This window comes from Labeo rohita, chromosome 11 (assembly GCF_022985175.1).
Source record: "Labeo rohita strain BAU-BD-2019 chromosome 11, IGBB_LRoh.1.0, whole genome shotgun sequence".
Classification (NCBI taxonomy): domain Eukaryota; kingdom Metazoa; phylum Chordata; class Actinopteri; order Cypriniformes; family Cyprinidae; genus Labeo; species Labeo rohita.
In genome coordinates this window covers 27,182,474-27,202,586 of record NC_066879.1, presented here as the reverse complement: position 1 = coordinate 27,202,586, position 20,113 = coordinate 27,182,474, and the positions used below count along the sequence as shown (strand labels likewise).

The following is a 20,113-nucleotide window of genomic DNA, read 5'->3' as shown; positions in this document are numbered from 1 at the left end:
AACGCATTGATTTGCTACAGGCCTTTATTCACCCACGGTAGCTGCGTGACGCACTTTTTATTATGGATGCACTTTATTGGATTTCTTCAGGACTGATGAAGAGAAACACCCGCCCATGCCATTCTAAAGCTTGGAAGTGCAAGGATATTTTTTTAACTAATAATAATAACTCCGTCTGCATTCGTCTGAAAGAAGGAAGTCATATACACCTAGGATGCCTGGAGGGTGAGTAAATAATGGGCTAATTTTCAATTTTGGGTAAACCACCTTTTTAAAATCAAACATAAACTGACATTAGACTTTATTCATTTGATTAAAGGGGTCATCAGATGCAAAACTCACTTTTACATGTTGTTTGAACTTAAATGTGTGTTGGCAGTTTGTGTACACCCACCCTATAATGATAAAAATCCACCTAGTGGTATTTTTTTAATCTTTTTAAGTAATATCCCTGTTTCAAATCAAGCCATTCTCAGATTCTTGTCGGTGTGACGACACACAACCTTCTTACCTTAGACCCACCCTGACTGAGCTGTAACAGTCTGACTGCCATTGTGCCGACTCCGCAGGGGAAGACAAGAATGTCTCAGATTGAGCAACTGAGGTGTTTTGTTGTTGGACATAATAATGAAGATAGCAGTCATCATTTACTCCCGATAAAGCCGCTGAAGATGCAGAGGATTAATGTTACTTTCGTTTTAGAAGGAAATGTGCCCGGCAATCTATACATAAATGCGTTTGCACGAATCATTCGTGATCCAACTTCACCTACAGCAGAAGTGAGTATAAGTGTTTTTATGCATCTTTGCAGATCACATTTTTTAATAATGTGCTTGTTAGCAAGTTTAGCGGCTAAATGCGGCTAAAGTAAACAGAACGACTCGTCACCCCACAGTTGAGAGGGGTGGGGTGTGCAGAGCTCATTAGCATTTAAAGGCAAATGCAACAGAAAGGCTCACTCTGAAAAAGGCTGATTTTGTCAAGGTTAAAAAGGGTGTTTTTTACACTACCATGGATAAATTTTAACCAAAGTATGTTATAGACTTCTCATTAAAACCCTAATATCAATGGGCATCCAATGACCCCTTTAGGGTGACAGTAAAGACATAATGTTACAACATATTTTATTTTCAAACAAATACTAACTATTCATAAAAGAACCCTAAAAAAAATATATCAAGGTTTTCACAAAAATATTAAAGAGGTAGTTTACACAAACATAAAAATTCTATCGTTAATTACTCACCCTCATGCTGCTTCAAACCCGTAAGACCTTCATCTTCGGAAAACATATTAAGATATTTTGATGAAATTCAAAAGCTTTCTGACTCAACTGACACATTCAAGACCCAAGGACATCATTAAAAAATAGAAAAAGTGTTCTTGTAGCTTCATAAAATTAAGGTTGAACCACAGGTGTCACATGGACTATTTTAACGATGTCCTTACTTATGCTGCCGTCTATGCAGGGTCAAAAAGCTTTTTGATCTTTATTAAAAATATCTTCATTTGTGTTCCGAAGACGAATAAAGGTCTTACAGGTTTGAACTATACCTTTAAACAGAACAAGTGTTTTCAACACTGATAATAATAATAATAATGTTTATGAAGCACGAATAGCAGTACTTTTACTAGCAAATATTTGTCTAGAAAAATTTTCCATGGTGCATAACCTGTTTACTTAGAATGTGTCAGGTTATGAAAAAAAAAAAATTGAACAGTTTTTAAATGCTGTAAACTCATAAAATGTGCTAACTGTCTCATAGCGACTATAGCATATTTATCTGCAAGTTAGAGAATTGTAAAGAAACATAAATATGCTCAAAAGTTATTCTACAAACTTAATTTATATAAAAATAACCACATCAGTATGTGTTCAAATGTTTTGCAACATTTTTTAGTTGGCTGTGTGAAGGAGCAAACCTGTTATGCAGAGCTCCTTCAACTTTCACACTGACCTTGTGAAACACGGAGGCAGATCTCCATGGCAACTCTGCAGCGAGCACTGCAATAGCTCCTTCCAAGAAATAAATGACGGTGGCTCTGCAGAGGGTAACAACAGAAAGAGAGAAAGAGGGATGGAGAAAAATATCAACTTTTTATAAGTGAAATACATAAGACGCATTTAAACACACAAAACACAAACAGCTGGTCTAGATAACACATTCTTTTACTCTGTAAAGGGTGAACAGCTTCTTGTCCCACTCTGAAAAAAAAGCTGCTATCAAGTTGCTGCCGCAGCACTCATCTAATTATTACAAAGGTCAATATTCCTCAGGAAGGTGAATGAGAATATACGACACTCTCCTGAGACGCAGGCAGGGGGGATGCTGCGGTAAGGATGGAATAATACTAGTTTGCATCTATCTAGCATATAATTGCTACATAAAGAGCAATGGACATATGGTTATTCATATTATATAAATACAGCTAATATGCAGCTCTGTCAGTTAGTTTTAAATGATGAAATGTGTGATTGTCAGATATCCACAATATATATATATATATATATATATATATATATATATATATATATATATATATATATATATATATATATATATATATATGCGACATATATATATAGCATTTACATCACCTTGATTTGAAGATTGATAGATAAGCGAATCAGTATAATCTGTGAAATGTGTGCAGTTCTTGAAAGCTTTTAAGGACGATTTTTTATTCACTCTCTAAATGACTCCTCCATGTTCCATCAGGTGCATTATAATTACACAAAGAGGCTTATGAAACACTATTAGGGGTGGTTCATGCAGGACAAGCTCTTGCGTTCAAAAACAGCTGCAGCTAAACAAATGCATCCACGTAGTATATATAAAAAAAAAAACATTAAAAAATAACCCACTCATTTCTCTTCAAAAGCAGGTGGGCTTGGGGGCCTCATCAAGTCATGGGTCTAATCAGAGAGGTTGTTTTTTGTTTTGTTTTTTTTGTAAAAGAAGCAGTGAGGACCCTTTCAGGCTGTGAAGTTCCTTTGAAGTCATGATAATACAAGAGTGCTCACCCTTCCATTCCTCTGGAGGAATTGCCCAAAGCCTTCGTAAGGCAGACTCACGCCAATGAAAGCAAAGATAACAAGATGAAAATCCCCAATCAGATTCCATCTGTGGCAATGGTGGATTAGCCAGGCTTTGAGTCACCACGACACCAAGCCGATGTTTACGAGGCAGCAGCCGACGCTGGACTGCCTTGGGTAAATCCAATGCTGGCACGCTCAAGGGCCCATCTTCATGTTTTGTATCAGCCTCTTCTGACAAGAGAGGAATATTCAATTAACTTGTGCAGTTGCAGCTTCAGGTGTTGTTCCCCTTGTTATTATTCAAAAGCTTTCTTCTTTGTCTCAAGGGTTAGTGAAACCAGGTGTGGATCTCACTTTTTGGCATAAACCAAGCTTGCGTATGCATAAGTTATGTGTGTGTGTGCACGCACGTACCTAGAAAACAAACAACACTTGCAAAGACTGGGACAAATAAGGATTACTTGCAACCAAACAAGCACAAACAGATGCTTGAAAAACAGCAGTTTTGGATAATACTGAAAATCTGGTCAGTTTTGAACAAGACATTAACAGATGATATGTATTTGCCATGGTGGATTTTATCCTCACCACTTGATGAATTTATGATTTTGTCATCTAATACAGAACAAGCATCTCTGATTGTGAAGCAAGTTTCATTTTGTCAGTGTGTCTTGAAATGAGCGGTAATATGGTGCTGGAATTTATTATTTTAATGCTGTGTGGTCGTTATGGTTGTTATTAGTCGAGAAAAGTAACAGTGGCAATATGTTCCATCGAGCACACAGCTGTCAGACTCCAATCTATCTTTTCCAGCTCACTCTGCAAAAAAAGAAGGAAGTACACAAATGTGTACAGCTGCATGATCAGATTTTTTTTTAAATGAAAGGTTCTATTAGAGCAAATGAAATTAGAACCCAGATCCTTACAGTTGAAATGAAAATATTACTAATAGATCGACATTATTTATCCAGTGCAAGATCTAAAATGCACCTATCTTCTGATTTTCAGACCTAAAAATCACTTATGTTACATTACAAATGCGTCACCTAATCTATATATAATGTAATATTAATGAGTTAAAGGGATAGTTCACCCAAAAATGAAAATTCTATTACTAATTACTCACTCTCATGTCATTCCAAACTTGCAAGACCTTCGTTCATCTTTGGAACACAATTTAAGATATTTTTTATGAAATCTAAAAGTTTTATTTTGTGAACACGCGCGGACTGACGCAAAAGAGAAGAAATTGTTGAGTAAAGTTGTTATTTTTGTTTACTTTGCACACAAAAAGTGTTCTTGTAGCTTTGTAACATTATGGTTGAACCACTAATGTCACATGGACTATTTTAACGATGTCCTTACTACCTTTCTGGGGCTTGAATGTGTCAGTTGCGTTACTGTCTATGCAGGCTCAGAAAGCTCTCAGATTTCATCAAAAATATCTTAATTTGTATTCAGAAGATTAATGAAGTTCTTACAGGTTTGGAACAGCATGAGGGTGAGTAATTAATATCATAATTTAAATTTTTGGGTGAACTATCCCTTTAAGACCATGATGTAATTTTGTGATGTCATAACCTGTATAAAAAAAGATGCTGATGGACTCCAGGTAAAATGAGGGCCACTGGAAACAAGAGGGGTCAAGCTAAAGTTTTGAAAAGCAGAGAGACACAGTATATGTGGCAGTAGAGTCAGGTTGTGCTGTCGGAGCTTGATATTAGAGTTGGCAGAAAATAGGCTGGCAAGGTCAGTGCAGGTGAAAGCAAAGGGAGACAGATAGTTAAGTCCTTTCATGAATTCCAATGTTACACACACATACTTACAGAAAAACACACAAGACGACAAACTACTAAAGATGTTTAGATAAGACAACAGTGGCTACGTCATTGCACTGCACAATACAATAGCAAAAGCAAGTGGCATTTATTTTTGAGAAATATACATACTTTTTAAGCAACAGTAATTGAAAAAATGGCTAAGAATGATTACGTTTTGAGAAAACCATTATTTGTTTGCAGATGCCACTTGGATTCATATTTGGTATCTAATGTAATTGCATGTATAATTAGAATAAATAGAATGGCTTACATGTTTAAGCATGTGCAAATACATCTGTAGGTCAGAAGTTTGTAGTCAAGTATTCTTTTTGAGTCTTTTCAAATTATTTCAGACTTTCAGGTCCATTCAGCACATACACTACCAGTCACAAGTTTTTGAACAGTAAAATTTTAAATGTTTTTTTTTTTAAAAACGTCTCTTCTGCTTACCAAGCAAACAAGCAATATTTTTATTATTTAAAATAACTGTTTTCTATTTTAATATATTTTTAAATGTAATTTATTCTTTTTATTTTAAATAGTAAAAATATTTCAAAATTTCCAGTTTTGTTTCTGTACTTTGGATCAAATAAATGCAGGCTTGATGAGCAGAAGAGACTTAAAAACATTAAAACTCTTACTGTTCAAAACCTTTTGACTGGTAGTGTATAACATCCTAACCATTCTTCACAGAGTGTTCTGTATTTACTTGAAAGATAAGAGGTCCATTCACGTGCTTTCATTACAAACCCATAACAATTTATGGATTCTACATTGATTCAGATATTCCCTTTTATTTCATAACCTGAAGCATACTTCATAAATTATGAATCCTGCCAGTCAATTCAGTCTATTGATGAAACATTAATCAGCATACACTACTTCCTCAAAGAAGAAAACCAAGATAATACAAGAGGCAAACATTTTTCGTGATGGTATGGATTATGCACTGGATTATAATAAGATAAAAGCATGCAAAGGAATTAAATAAATAATGCAGGTGTGAAGTTATTACTCTGGCACAGAAAAAAACAAACATAAATACTGTTCGACCCAAAACAGACGTTAATGCAATGTGCAAACCCACCTTTGAGGACCGGGCAATCATTTCCAGGTGTGTGTAACCACAAAGAATTATTCATTGAGCCTGGCAAATCTGCATCACTGCTAGAGTGCAAACAGATCTTTTTTCTTTTCCACTCACCGTTAAGCTCTAAAATGAGTCATTGAAGGAGAGGACAGGAGGAGCTTTGGCACAGAGATCCAGGCATCAGCATGCAGCCAGAGGTGGCTCGTACACTCCCCCATCAGCAATCACGCCGCGAATGAACATCGGGACCCGTAAGGAAACTGACAGCAGCGAATTCAGTTAATCCCTGCAATCTGCAAAGCAAATCAAGAACATAAATTGTGATTAAACTGAAACAAAGCACTGTTTTATTTTGGTTTGAAAAGAACCTGACAGGAAAAAAAGCTTTTGTAGGGATGCGTTTGTCAGGGTAGTGACAGGATTGTATGTTGCATGGGTCAAATCAGAGGCTGGTGTCAAAATATGTCTTTGTTGGCAAAGAGAGATAATAGTAGCTTGCACAATCCATTGTTAAGGTCAACAAAAGACGATTATGATGAACTGGAAGCTTTCAGCTTGTGTCAAATGCATTCTCATTTGTGCTGGCTGCAACAAACATCATGGAATCTGACTGAAAAAAAAGGAGGAGTTAGTAGAAACACATTTGCCATTTTTGTAGTTCACCATTCAACCACCGTTGTAGTACAATTCATAAACAAATGGGCCTTTAAACAGGTTTGTTTTAGTGAATCAAAAACATACAGCATATAACTACAACTACTATAGTCTCAGTCACAAACAAATGATTCTTCTGAGCCATTCCTTTTAATAAATCACTAATCAGACAAATTCTTTGTTTATTTTATGATTTGATTCGATTCAATTTCAGATTCGATGTTGTTGTTTTTTTTTGGATATATATCATGTACAGTGCATGCCAAATTTTCTCAAGTATAACCCCCCCACCCCCCCTCCCAACTAATGCTGTAAAATATAGATAAGAGTAAGGTGGTACTACATCACTATAATACTGAAGTTTAAAATTAACTGATTTGTATACAAACACTTAAATTATACTCAATGAAGTTTTCTTATAATAAAGTTACAATTACGTAAATATATTTCTACTCCAATTCTTCAAAACATATATTGTATAAACAACATTACAAACATAATTCGTTAACAAAAGTAAAACTAACAAGAGAAAGAAACAAAGTAAAAAAGAAAAAAAAAAACTCAGAAATAATCTATTTAGCTGTCTTTATTAATAAAAAAAATCAAATCAAATCCAAAAATCTAAAAGTAATGTACATTCTCACAATTATTTTGCAATAAGAAAAGGTAAATGCTCCAAAAAAAAAAAAAATTTGCACTCTCATAACATACCTTAGGATCTTAGGATTTTCTTGCTCAAACTGTATTAAAGCGGAGGAGATGATCAGTTCATGCGGTTCGTGCTGACGCTTCTCTCAAACTGTGACACTACAGCGATCCAACAATCCACATTAAACAGCGCCAAAACGGCATTTATTGTTTGAATGCTGTAATAAAATGGACAGAATTTGAAATCTGAGACTTTGTTACAAACGCTTCAACGTTCTGTTCAGGTTCTGTTCATTAACTGAAAATCGGCCGGACTAATTGACTCTTGGGATTTAAGAATTGATATTGTTTCATAAAAATGAGAATCGATTAAAAAAGAGAAATAGTTATTTTTTACCTAGCCCTAATGTTTATATATAAGCAAAATGTACATTATAATAAAATTATGCCCAGATGAAACAGATTCAAAGAGCTTGTGGCACTGAATTGAACTGAATAAGAAAACTGTATCGATACCCAGCCTAAATAGCAGCTAAGAGGTGAAAACACATTTATTTATAGACATAAAATGTCACCTGCAAGATGGGACCACCTGTTGCATGGCACCACAACAGCTGTTTCCTTCTAGAACTAAATGAAGGTGCTCATCATTGGCCTTATGCACTATTTTGTCAAGAGTTGCATGCTTCTTTCTACCCATAGTGAGAGTGAAAAGCAGGGAGAAGGAATATGAGTAGGTGAACTCGGCAAATGTATTATTCAGTATGCACAAGCGAGCAGCCCACATGCAAACGTCTCCATTCACCTCACATTAAGGGCACTCAAGACACCCTCACAACCCATTACGACGCAGACAGAGAATTGACGGTACGTAACATGTCCCAGGACCAGCTGGGCCAAGGTAACAGGGTGCATCATGAGGGCCAAGCTTCTGCCTGAGAAGCTGACACTTTGTAAATGAGCCTGAAGGTGAAGAGCACATGCTGATGGCTGGCGGGGGAGAGCCCAGGGCTGTGCTCACATGGGCCTGTTGATAGCTATGGATCGTTCTTCTATCCCTCCACGCCAGTGTGCATATATGAGAGAGAGCGAAGGGGAAGCACAAATAGTCTCTGAACCGGCAGGTAGATCCCTGGGGGACAAAAGAGAGACAGAGAGAACATTAGAACTAATTGGGCATTCAGGAGAAGGATGGATTACTGTGGCAGAGCTTTGAGAAAGGGAGGAAAAGGGTGGATGCTACAATCAGAGCAAATACTCCTGCCATTCTACTGTGTAGATGTGGTGTCTAATTGAAACATGAGCATTACATGACTGCTGTGTATGAGGTGCTGTGAAGGAACAAAAATGATTTCTGGAAAATGATCTAATATTCAGTGTAATCTCAAAAACCTTGTTTGTGTCAGTACAATATGGCATGCAGGTGAGAACATAGTAAGAACAAGAACTAAACCAGACCATGTAACATTGCAATTTATAGTGCAAAAATAATACTTGCTTAACTCCCAAGCTGGTGTTCTGAAAGTTAACTATGAAAAAGGTTTCAGCTCTTCTCCCAAAGTATAGAAGCACTAAATCCAAAGTAGACAGCTGAAAGATTTCCTCTACACACCGTGTCACAAAGTTTAAACAAAGTAGGTTAGACCACAGTCAGAGTTTCCTCCCTTAATGCATTTTTATGTCCCATTTGAGTCCTCGTCTTGTGAATTTAGCCAAAAACATGTCATATTTTCCCCATTCCTTACAAGCCTCCAGCATATGAGTAATACCAGGGCCCTGATTATTTGGAGAGCTAAATCCTAAGCCATGAATTAGACTCACTAAATTTCAGCCTGCATTTCTCTCGTATTTTCACAGTAGTCATTTTCCTCCATCTATGAGACGTGAAGTGAAATTCAACTGGAATGTCCCAGAACGAATTTAGGGGGAGCTCTTTACAAGAGAAATATACAAGCTGAGAAGCATGCAAAGTGTTTTGGTTATTGAAAAAGGACAATTGTGAACAGTTGTTGGAAACAGTGAAAAGTGAAAGAATAAATCAAGCAGGAACAGTCATACATCATTTGTTGATCTATAAAAAAAAAAAATAATAAAAATAAAAATAATGATATAATTCTTGGGTCCTGTGACTAAGTGTTGTATTTTTTTTTTTTTCTTTTCCAGGTGTGTCCCTAAACCAATTCTAAAACCTACTCTACTGTGCTAGGATGTAAGATCAATGGAGTGAGACTGGAGAGAATTACATTCATCCGAAGGAGACAGAAAAGGGATTTTGAGATACTCGTGTGACTACTTCACAAGACAGGATATGAAGAAACAGATCATGCTTCATCTCTGAGACAATTTATTTAGCAAAATTCAACTAAACCCTTGGTTCTCCTGTCACATGAACTTGAGCGATAAGTGAGAGACTGAATAGTCTAGATCACAGTGAATCTGCATTAAGTTATATCAATTTAATGATGAAAATGAGACAGATTGCAATATTTCTTCTGCACATGCATCTGCTGCTTGGAGTTGGAAGCTCCCTGGTCATTCAGTCCATGCCCTGGAGAGTGCCCTGCCCTCACCAGTGTGTCTGCCAAATTAAGCCCTGGTACTCTCCCCAGTCTGTGTATAGAGAGGCTCCTACAGTAGACTGCAATGACCTGCTACTTATCCAGCTGCCCACTTCCCTCCCTCAAGAGACACAAACCCTCCGGCTGCAAAGTAACCTCATCAGTTCTGTGGACCAGAGTGAACTCCTGGGCCTTGTCAATCTGACAGAGTTGGATCTCTCCCATAACAGCTTTACCAGTACCCGTAACCTGAGGATAACTGACCTGCCAGCTCTTCTTAGCCTGCACATGGAGGAAAACCAGCTGAGACACCTCCCAGAAGCAGCTTTCTTTGGTCTCCCTAACTTGCAGGAGTTGTACCTCAATCACAACAGGCTTCGAAGCATCTCCCCTGGGGCCTTCAAAGGTCTGGATAAACTTCTAAGGCTTCATCTCAACTCTAATCGATTGGTTGTAATCGACCGCCGTTGGTTTCATGCTTTGCCACAACTGGAGGTCCTCATGATCGGTGGAAATCCTGTGGACACTATTCAGGACCTCAATTTTAAACCACTGAGCTCTTTGCGCAGTCTCGTTCTGGCAGGCATGGGCTTACGTGAGATCTCGGAGCGAGCGCTAGAGGGGCTTCAAAACCTGGAGAGCATTAGCTTTTACGATAACCACCTAATAAAAGTTCCAAAAGAGGCATTGCAAAAGTTGCCGGGTCTAAAGTTCCTGGACTTGAACAAGAATCCCATTCAGCTAGTGCAGAGGGGAGACTTTCGAAATATGCTTCACCTGAAAGAGCTTGGCTTAAACAACATGGAAGAGCTGATCTCTATCGAGCACTCAGCGATGGAAAACTTGCCTGAACTGACCAAACTGGAGATCACAAACAATCCTCGGCTCTCCTATATCCACCCTCAGGCCTTCCAAAAGTTGTTGAGTATGGAAAGTCTAATGCTGAACAGTAATGCCCTGAGTGCCCTGCATAGCCAGACAGTAAGGTCGCTGCCCAGCCTTCAAGAAATCAGCTTGCACACCAATCCCATTCGCTGTGACTGCCTGATCCGCTGGGTGGGAGCCGACAATGACAAGCCAGTCCGTTTCATTGAGCCTCAATCCACATTCTGCTCTGAGCCTCCTGAGCTGAAAGCCCGACGAGTTAAAGAAGTCTCATTCAGAGAGATGGCAGACAGCTGCCTGCCCTTGATTGCCCCAAGCACATTCCCCTCTTACACTGAAGTCAAACATGGAGACAACGTAGCCTTGCACTGTCGAGCGCTGGCAGAGCCAGAGCCAAGTATCTACTGGGTCATTCCCCAAGGCGTGAGATTGACTCCATCCAGCAGCTATGGGCGTTATCAGGTTCTCACAGAAGGCACACTAGAGATTTTTGGAGTCACTGCTGAAGAGGCCGGATTCTACACTTGCGTTGCGCAGAACCTGGTGGGAGCTGATACTAGAAGCTTGACTCTACAGGTGGAGGGAGGTGACCTGGTTCGTGCAAGTACTCAAAAGACAGAGGATACTTTCGAAGTTCAGGATGTCAAAGAAAGGTATGCCTTACTAACCTGGCAAGCAAGCCGTAACGTCCCAATAGCCCATTTATCATGGGTGTCCAATGGCAGTCTAGAAGACCATCATAGGCACAGCACTCGAATTCTAGCTGGCACCAGGAGATTCAACCTAACCCGTCTGCAACCAGGCACTCATTACAAAGTTTGTCTACACATGGGGCCAAATGACACCTCATGTGTCCATCTAAGGACCAAGGAGGTGTCCATGCCAGATCCTTTACCAGATCTGACCCCGGCAGTCCTGCTGGCAGTTTCAGCTCTGCTCCTTTTATTTGCGGCCAGAGCATGTCATGGGGGAGCCTCATTTGGTTGGAAGGACCACATGCTCGAGCTTGAAAAACCCCACACCACCATTCTGACCCAGGAGGCGAAAGCTTTTATTGCTTCTCCAATACCAGTAAAGTACCTGAATCAGCAAGATCCAGACAAAGTCCTATCAGACGGAAGAGGGAAAGACCTCAGAAATACTTCACCTGGGCAAGATGCTCGGGGGCTAACAAAAGAGGCATGCTGAGCAGAATAAAGAGTTCATGAAGGATGGACAAAAAAAATTTCCTTGGAGTATAAGTTTCACAAAGCTCACTTTACCAATCTGACAGTCAAAACTACTGAACAATACTAGACATTTAAGTGGCAGACCCGCTTCACACAACAGCGACCCAGTTTCAAAGTATACTATAAAAACTAAAAAAGTAAAGAAAATAAAAAAAAGATATTTGTATTTATTTTGTAACAAAAAAGATACAACAAATATATGTATATTAAAAGCATTTGTTCATATATTCACATACCGTATATCAACCTAGGACACTAAAGCTGTGCTGCCAATCATAAATAACAGTTCATATAGAGTCTGTTTATATGCAACCTCCCAACTTTACGAGTCTGTGTCACAACAGGCCAAATGGTTGTAGAAAGATAAGCACTTATATATTTTTAATACTGAAGAAGAGACTGATATGACACGGGAAAGCAAAGAACACAAATAGCAAGGAAGCCTCTAAAGAACTAAGTAAGATAGAAAGTCTTCTGAAAGGCATTCTGCAGGCTGCGGGCAACACTTTTCTTTTTGTGGTGAAAAACCAAACTTTTTTCAAAGCAGGCATTACGAAGAGCTGATATAAAGGGAGGTGTCTTAAATGTTGTATAACTAATGTTGTATGTACTCTCTCTTTAACAGTGTTAAATTGTGCTTTGTACAACGACCCCAAGAGAACACTCCAAAGTTAAGACCATCCCAGAAAAAAAAACGAATGTTTTTGCGCATAAAAGAATCTTTTTCTCCCTCAAAAACGAACTGATCTGACAGGGGGCACAAACTTATGACCCAAAATGCTCAGAGTGGGATGTTTGCCTATTTTGGTCCCCTTGTTCCTGAAATATGACAGACCCTTGCTTAGAATAACAACTCAAGTGAACAGATGTTCTATTCTTGATGGACATACTGCCTAGACATACGTGTCGGCCTCTTTGTTCAGACATGTCAAACAAGAAGAGAGGGTCATGGAGGAAGCGTGTGGAACAGCCCCATGATGCCATCCTTTCCAGCAATGAAGGCAAACATTTGGTGACAGGAATGAGGTTCACATCTACATGCACACTGTTTTGTACAAAGCAAGCACGTCAGAAATCCCATCTCTTTCAGCACTGACGAAAAGTGCGGGTCCTGTCAGGCTGCTAATGGGACACACTTCATGGAAAGATAGTGCCAACTCTTCTTTCTGTAAAAAGAGAAAAAAAGAATTTAAAATGGGCTTTTTCTTAAACAGTTTGTCAGGTGACTATTCAGTGCACAGCACACAAACTCCGCTATGACTGCTGGACAGCTATACTAATGAGAGACAATCCCAGTGAAAGAGGGGTCAGAAGGGCACCGGTGTGCCCCTCTTTTATCCAGGAAACGAAATAAAGCAGCATTGGGGATTGTGAACTGTTCTCTTATATTCTCAAATATGGGGAAATCCATTTTTTACAAGCTGTCATTTTATGGTAATTTGTTTGCTTTTTCTTTTCTTTTCTTTTTTTTTGTAAGTTTGTGGTTGATGTGCCCTCCTGTTTCAGTGGCTCTCTCTCTCTAACTTGACCGTCTTGTCCTGAAATTGGTTTTCCTTCATTATTATTTGTTGCTCACTGGTCTTTTCCCCACCCCAAAGCTGTACATAAGTCAATCTGAATTTCCTATTCAACATACCACTTTCTGAAATAATTTAGATGACTGTGTGTTAAATTCTATTTTGAGCTATTATTAAAACATTTTGGACTGATATTAAGGTTTGATCAATTGCAGGACACCAAGTGTGTTTACATGCACTTTAAAAGTTTGATTTCAGTCGGTCTACAGCAATAATCAGTCTTTTTTTTTTAAATGTCATATAAACATTTTATTCAAAATGAAAAAAAGTACCAGTCTGGTTTTTGCAAAATCTCAAAAACAGACCAAGACAATATGATTTCAGCTCAGCTTCTTCCATGTATACACATTAATCAGTCTCAGCATTTTTCCAAAACACAGTGAGCAATATGCATTTAATTGGACAAACAGTTTTTCACTGTGCATGTAAACATTCTTAATGGTATGGACGACATACACCACCCTCAATGCATGTAACCTTTAACTCATGCTCTTTCTTAATCAGGGTTTTGAATTACGTTTTCTTCTGTCGTTGGGTTTCATGGAGCCGTTACGCTATTGGTCCAAAAAGGGCCATAATTTCACAGAACTGCCTTAGAGTTAAATGGAGCAACATATCTTCCAATTATAATGAGAACAAATATTCATTCTTTTGAAATGGAATCACCACAATGAGTTACTCCAGTTTCTAGAGATTTGCAAAATAGCCCTCGGCTTCTTAAATTTGCTGAGAAAAGAGCCTCAGGCTGGTGATGCTCTTCCTCTCAGCAGCAAATGGTATATCCATCCCCCAGTACTCTCCCTTCAGTGCTCTTACGTACTTCACAATTACTGCAAAGAGCCTGTTGTCTAAAAACAGGAACTTTGAGACAGTGATTGATGCCTGAAGAGAAAAAATTAACAAAATAAACAGATATGTTTGGCAGGGGGCAGTGGTTTGTAGGCAACATAATAGCTTTATGCTTCTCCACAGAAATCATCCATAATTGTGAATGACTATAATTGCACATTACAGTTATTTTAAGGAATACTGAAAGTGGGACGACTGGGTTGTGTTTCGTAACACTTAATGCCATCCTTCACACTCAAGTGGACCCTCTCCAATCTATCAAGCCTGGAAATGCCAAACTATAAGGCTCAATGCACCACTGAACCGTAACTTTGACGTTTAATGGAGGGGAAAAGAAAAAAAAAAAAAACATTACACTGCAAGATCAAAAGAATATTACAACCAAGCAAGCTCAACTACAACACTACTGCAGCATCTATAGTCGAAGTACATAAATAGTAGGTTTGCTGAATAATGATTTAATAAATGACCTTCTCGATTCAATTTCCTGATCAATGAGAGATAGAAGTCCACTGGATTTCATTGCCTCAAGCTTGAGAATGATTTATATGGTTTCAGCCCAAATCAAAAAACATAATTCACTATTAAATGGTACACTAGTCAACTGATATAATGTGACATTTGACTATTATTGGCTCAATCATTAAGATTAATAACTTTAAAAGGAAAATGTCAAATATATTGTGCAAAAACATTGATATTACTGGATTAAAAATCCCACAGTGACAAAAGAAAACTTTTCATTTACAGAAATATATGTGCTATTATGCGGTTTCACTTTTTGAATTTTAGTCTGTGTGTGGTGTGTATCTTTGGGCATAAAAAAAGATCTACAAAGATCTAAAAAATCTTTAAGTCCACTCCAAAGGGAGATTTTAGTTTTTAAAATATCTCTTTCCAAGAACTACAATGAACGGCTCCTGTGGATTACAGCGCCTGATGCCACAACGCTGTCCATTAGAATATCATTAAAATAAATCCCGCCTACGGAAATTCGAATTGTTGGGTGGTGTGTAGGGAGGAGATGGAGGATTAGCCAAATTTTAGCGTTGCAGCGTGGAGAGCTGTTTTAATATATATGTATAAACATAAGCATTGACTAGAGTGGCCACTTCAGAGCAGTAATGCGCCGCAGACGTGTGCAGTGCAGGGGGTCGAAACACATGCCGAAGTCGCGATCTACTCTGGTTGCCACATCGGAGCCGTAACGCGCCGCAGACGTGTGCAGTGTGTGGTAACAGATTTATTCATCATACAGTGTAGACAGCTTCACTTATAACGCGAGTGTTCTTTAAAATGCATACACTTGCACTAGAATAGGCTAGGCTGATTAGTGATGATTTTCTTTGATAATGTTAGGCTGATTTTAGCCTCATGTTGCAGCTGGTTTTGGGCAATGAAACTAAGTATGTAAAATAATTAAATAAATTAGCATGATAATATCATGTATCTGCGATCTCGCAGGCTGAGGATGGGACTCAACACTACTGTAGCGTATTATTTACTCAACCTAAGTATCCTAGGTGTGTATGACTTCCTTCTTTCAGACAAATGCAATCAGAGTCTAATAAAGTCTAATAAAGTGCATCCATCCATAATAAAAAGTGCCTCACACCGCTCCCGAAGGGTCTCCTGTAGCGAATCAATGCGTTTTTGTAAGAAAAATATCCATATTTAAAACGTAAGATTCACTATTAATCTAGCTTGCGCTAACTGCTTTGACAAGGGGCGAGGCAGTACTGAAACACCATCTAAGTTGTTCGCCAATTGCAACGCAGTTGACAGCTAACCAATCATAACACATTTCATTTTTTTCGGGAGGCGGGCCCTCATTAAACCTGGAACTAATCGAGATATTTGTGCCAGGCTGGGAGAAAGGTATTGTAATAATGTAAATTATGTGAAAAATAATGCGTTTTTGGAACCACCAAGCATGAGAGCATGTTCTAGTACACCCCCCAAAACAAATCATCCAAGATGTTCGTGTCTTTCTTTCTTCACTCGTAAAAAAATTTGTATCTTGAGGAAAAAATTTCCAGAATTTTTCTCCATATAATGGACTTCTCTGGTGTCTGCGAATTTAAACTTCTAAAATACAACTTCAATGCAGTTTCAAAGGGCTCTAAATGATCCCAGCCAAGGAAGAAGGGTCTAATCTAGCAAAACAATTGGATATTTTACCCCAAAAATGTACAATTTATATACTTTTTAACCTTAAATGCTCGTCTGGTCTAACTCTGTGTAATCCGGGTCAATACAGTTAGAGTAGGTTGAAAAACTCCCATCTCTTTTTCTCCACCAACTTCAAAATCATCCTACATCGTTGTTTTACCTTTTTTTTTTTTTTTTTTTTTTTTTGTAAAGGGCATTTGATCTTCTTTGCATGTTCACTTTGTAAACACTGGTTAATCATCTGCAGTGATGTAGAATAATTCTGAAGTTGGAGGAGAAAATGAGATGGGAGTTTTTCGACATACCCTAACTGTATTGACCAGGATTACACAGAGTTTGCATGCGCATTGCAGAGAATAGACGAGCGCTTGAGGTTAAAAAGTATATAAATCATACATTGTTTTTTAGATAATGATTAATTGTTTCGCTAGATAAGACCCTTCTTCCTTGGCTGGGATTGTTTAAAGCCATTTAAGTTGCAGTGAAACTGCATTTTGGAAGTTTAAACTCGCAGACACCACTGAAGTCCACTATATGGAGAAAAATTCTGGAATGTCTTCCTCAAGAAACAATTTTTTTACGACTGAAGAAAGACAGACACGAACATCTTGGATGACAAGGGGGTGAGTACATTATCTGTAAATTTTTGTTTTGGAAGTCAACTTCTCCTTTAATGAGAAAATAGTTGCTTCATAATTGAACATTCTGTACAAAACCTTTACAGTTAAGGGAACATTACTCACATATTGACAAATCTGAATGTGTTGGATGTCACAGCAGGCACTGCCGGTTAAATAATCATGGAACGGAAGCACCATCAAAGCACCGCCTGAGAATGTCTATCAATTTCCGCACAGACAAAGTGGCTTGTTATTAGAAAAAATCACAAGTTATTTCAATAGGACAATTAGACCAAAAATATTAGTAATAAAGTGACTCAAGAACAAGTAATAAAAATCAGGAAGTGATGATTAAGAGATTCAAAGACTGCTATTTCAAATGTTTTGCTGAAGTCCTACAAATTTTGAATGCCATTTTAATGACATATCACCGATTTTTCACAGTCTACTACTGCGGTTTCTTTAAATACAGTCATGGATGGACCATCTGATAAACGTTTGAAGTGATGAACTAAAAAAAACATTCAGTTAAAATGCATAGACATTGGAACAAACCTGTTGCCCTCATGAACTAAAGGAAATGGAGGAACGCATGTTCACTACCACTTGGAGTTGGTAAGAATTTTATGTTGACCAAGACTACATTTATTCAATCAAAAATTCAATAAAACAGTAATATCACTAAAATTAAAATTAATGGTCTCCTATTTATATTTTAAAATGTAATTTATTCATGTGATGCAAACCTGAATTTTCAGCAGCCATTACAACAGTCTTCAGTCTCACAGAAATCATTCTAGTATGCTGATTTGGCGCTCAAGAAACATTTCTAATTATTATCGCTGCTGAAAACAGCTGTTTCTTAATATTATTGTGGAATTAATTATTTTCTGGAAGTCAAAAAGAACAGCATTTATTTGAAATAAAATTTGATCACCTTAATGCATCCTTGACAAATGAAAACGTTAATTTCTTCATGGGGGAAAAACAAACAAATAAATAAATAAAATTCAAAACCTAACCCCAAGGAGTATTGTATATACAACACCTGCCATGACTGCAAACTGGCTTACAGCTACACTTCCAATAGTACAAACAACATTCACCTAAAACTTTTTTCGATTAAATTCAGGCTACAACGGTGTAAAATACACTCTAACCTCAGCCGTCCAAGACGAGACCAGCAGGAATTTGAGTGCTTTAAACATCCTGTTGCTCTCTTTTTCCTTTCCTTTAAAGCGTTCCCATTTTCAAAGCCAGGAAGCAGTTTTGTGGAACGATGATAGAAAAATTGATTGTGAAATCTATTTAGTGTGGCTATCGATTTCCCCATAAGGGGAAGGAAGGCAGACCGTGTGAGTAAGATAATGGAATATGGAACGGGGGAGCAAGAGCCCAGAAATGGGAAGTGACACTGGTTAATGGAGTAGAACTGGGCTGTTTTAGGTGGGGCATGAGAGTGTGTGCACATATATTCGTGTGAGAGGTCCCCACATCTACGATAACACTCTACATTTAGCTCTGCATTTCAACTCATACATATTTAAGGAACAGCTGATGCAAAAAAAAAATTATTTGGTCATTATTAAAAGGATGGTTCACCCAAAATTTTTGTCATTAATTACATTAATTAATGCTTATGTCATTACAAACCTGTAAGACCTTTGTTAATTTTCAGAACAAAAAATACAATATTTTTGATGAAAATCAAGAGCTTTCTGATCTGTTTTCCACAAAAATATTAAGCAGCACAAATTTTATATATGTATATATATAAATAACATTTAAAAACATATTAAAATATTTTAAAATTGTAACATTTCACAAGATTATTTTTAAATAAATGCAGTCTTGGTAAGCATATCTACCCTATACTTTTGAACGGAAGCGTATGCGTGAAAGGTGGATTCTTACCGCCTGCAGGAGCATTGTTGTAAATCCCCAGACCTCATACAATTCCTGTTTCACATCATTGGACAGACACAGATTTTGTCAATGCTTTATATCGGAAAGGAAGAACAGTCAGTCTGGAAAGAAAGGCTCAAAGCAGTGAACACACAATATTGACGAAACAATGAGCAGCTAGACAGCACTGAACACATCACTGCTACAAAAGTGACTGTCACTTCATTTAAAAATCATTTACAGTTATTTAAATAGTCTGGCTATAACTACTGCATAATAAGGGAAAACAATGAGCTGTCATTCCTCCTGTGTGACTCTGGTATGACTCATTGTACATGCAGAACTAAGCTGTGTCATTAGCAGTCAATGCATCAAGCTATTTCAGGAATTCTAATAAGTATTTATCATCGGAAGAATCTTATTTAATGAAATTCACATTATTGTCTCTGAATACATGATAGCAATGGATGGGCATGTAAGCCTGGCTGCACCAAAAAATGTGGTCAAATCATTCTTTCACGCATTGTCAATACCAAAATCTCAGCCTTTAGAGACACATATTGTAAACAATGTCATAGAAAGAGTGGGGGGGGAGGAGCACTCATAAATATGTCAGTCTGGTGATTGCATAAACTGAAACTGCCAGTGTAAACAGCATGTAAAGGAGGAGAGAGAATAAATAAATCATAAAAAGAAAGACTGTAAGGAGGAAAACAATCACAAACAATGAGTTTTTCTTCATCGTGAGATCAAAAGGCATGAAAAATGGTAAGAACGTGTAAAACCGAAGCTTGAAACGCTTAAATAGTCTCATCCTTCTGAGGACATTGAGCCGTTTATGTATGAACCTCTCAGTGACCAGCTACTGTCAGTTTAACTGATCTAACCTGATGGTAGGCCCATTACGGCAACGACCCGAGATGGTGAGAGATTAGAGGTGCGATTAGAGGAAGAACCCAATTATCCCTCAGCATGGAGACTGACCCCTCGAGACACTTTCGTTATTGATTTCCAATTACATCACTGTGTCTTCCATTGGACAAGTCTGATAGACAGAAACAAGCAG

The 20,113-nt window shown here is 37.9% G+C and overlaps 1 protein-coding gene and 2 long non-coding RNA genes across 3 annotated transcripts in view; 1 reads left to right on the top strand and 2 right to left on the bottom strand.

Moving 5' to 3' along the window:
• Nucleotides 1–13,633, top strand: part of lrrn2 (leucine rich repeat neuronal 2) — a 71,360-nt gene extending 57,727 nt beyond the window's left edge. The window contains exon 2 of the mRNA XM_051122753.1: nt 9,416–13,633. Coding sequence (XP_050978710.1) covers nt 9,712–11,883 — 2,172 coding nt within the window. The 5' untranslated portion in view covers nt 9,416–9,711 and the 3' untranslated portion in view covers nt 11,884–13,633. The remainder of the gene's footprint in view (nt 1–9,415) is intronic.
• On the bottom strand, nt 456–6,414 carry LOC127173112 (uncharacterized). The gene is made up of 4 exons (XR_007828719.1): nt 6,065–6,414; nt 3,026–3,271; nt 1,959–2,043; nt 456–665 (listed from the first exon to the last, which is right to left on the bottom strand). It is a non-coding gene; the product is annotated as an uncharacterized LOC127173112 (long non-coding RNA).
• Nucleotides 7,324–8,532, bottom strand: LOC127173113 (uncharacterized). Its single transcript, XR_007828720.1, has 3 exons — nt 8,058–8,532; nt 7,828–7,944; nt 7,324–7,470 (listed from the first exon to the last, which is right to left on the bottom strand). It is a non-coding gene; the product is annotated as an uncharacterized LOC127173113 (long non-coding RNA).
• Nucleotides 13,634–20,113: the final 6,480 nt, after the last annotated feature.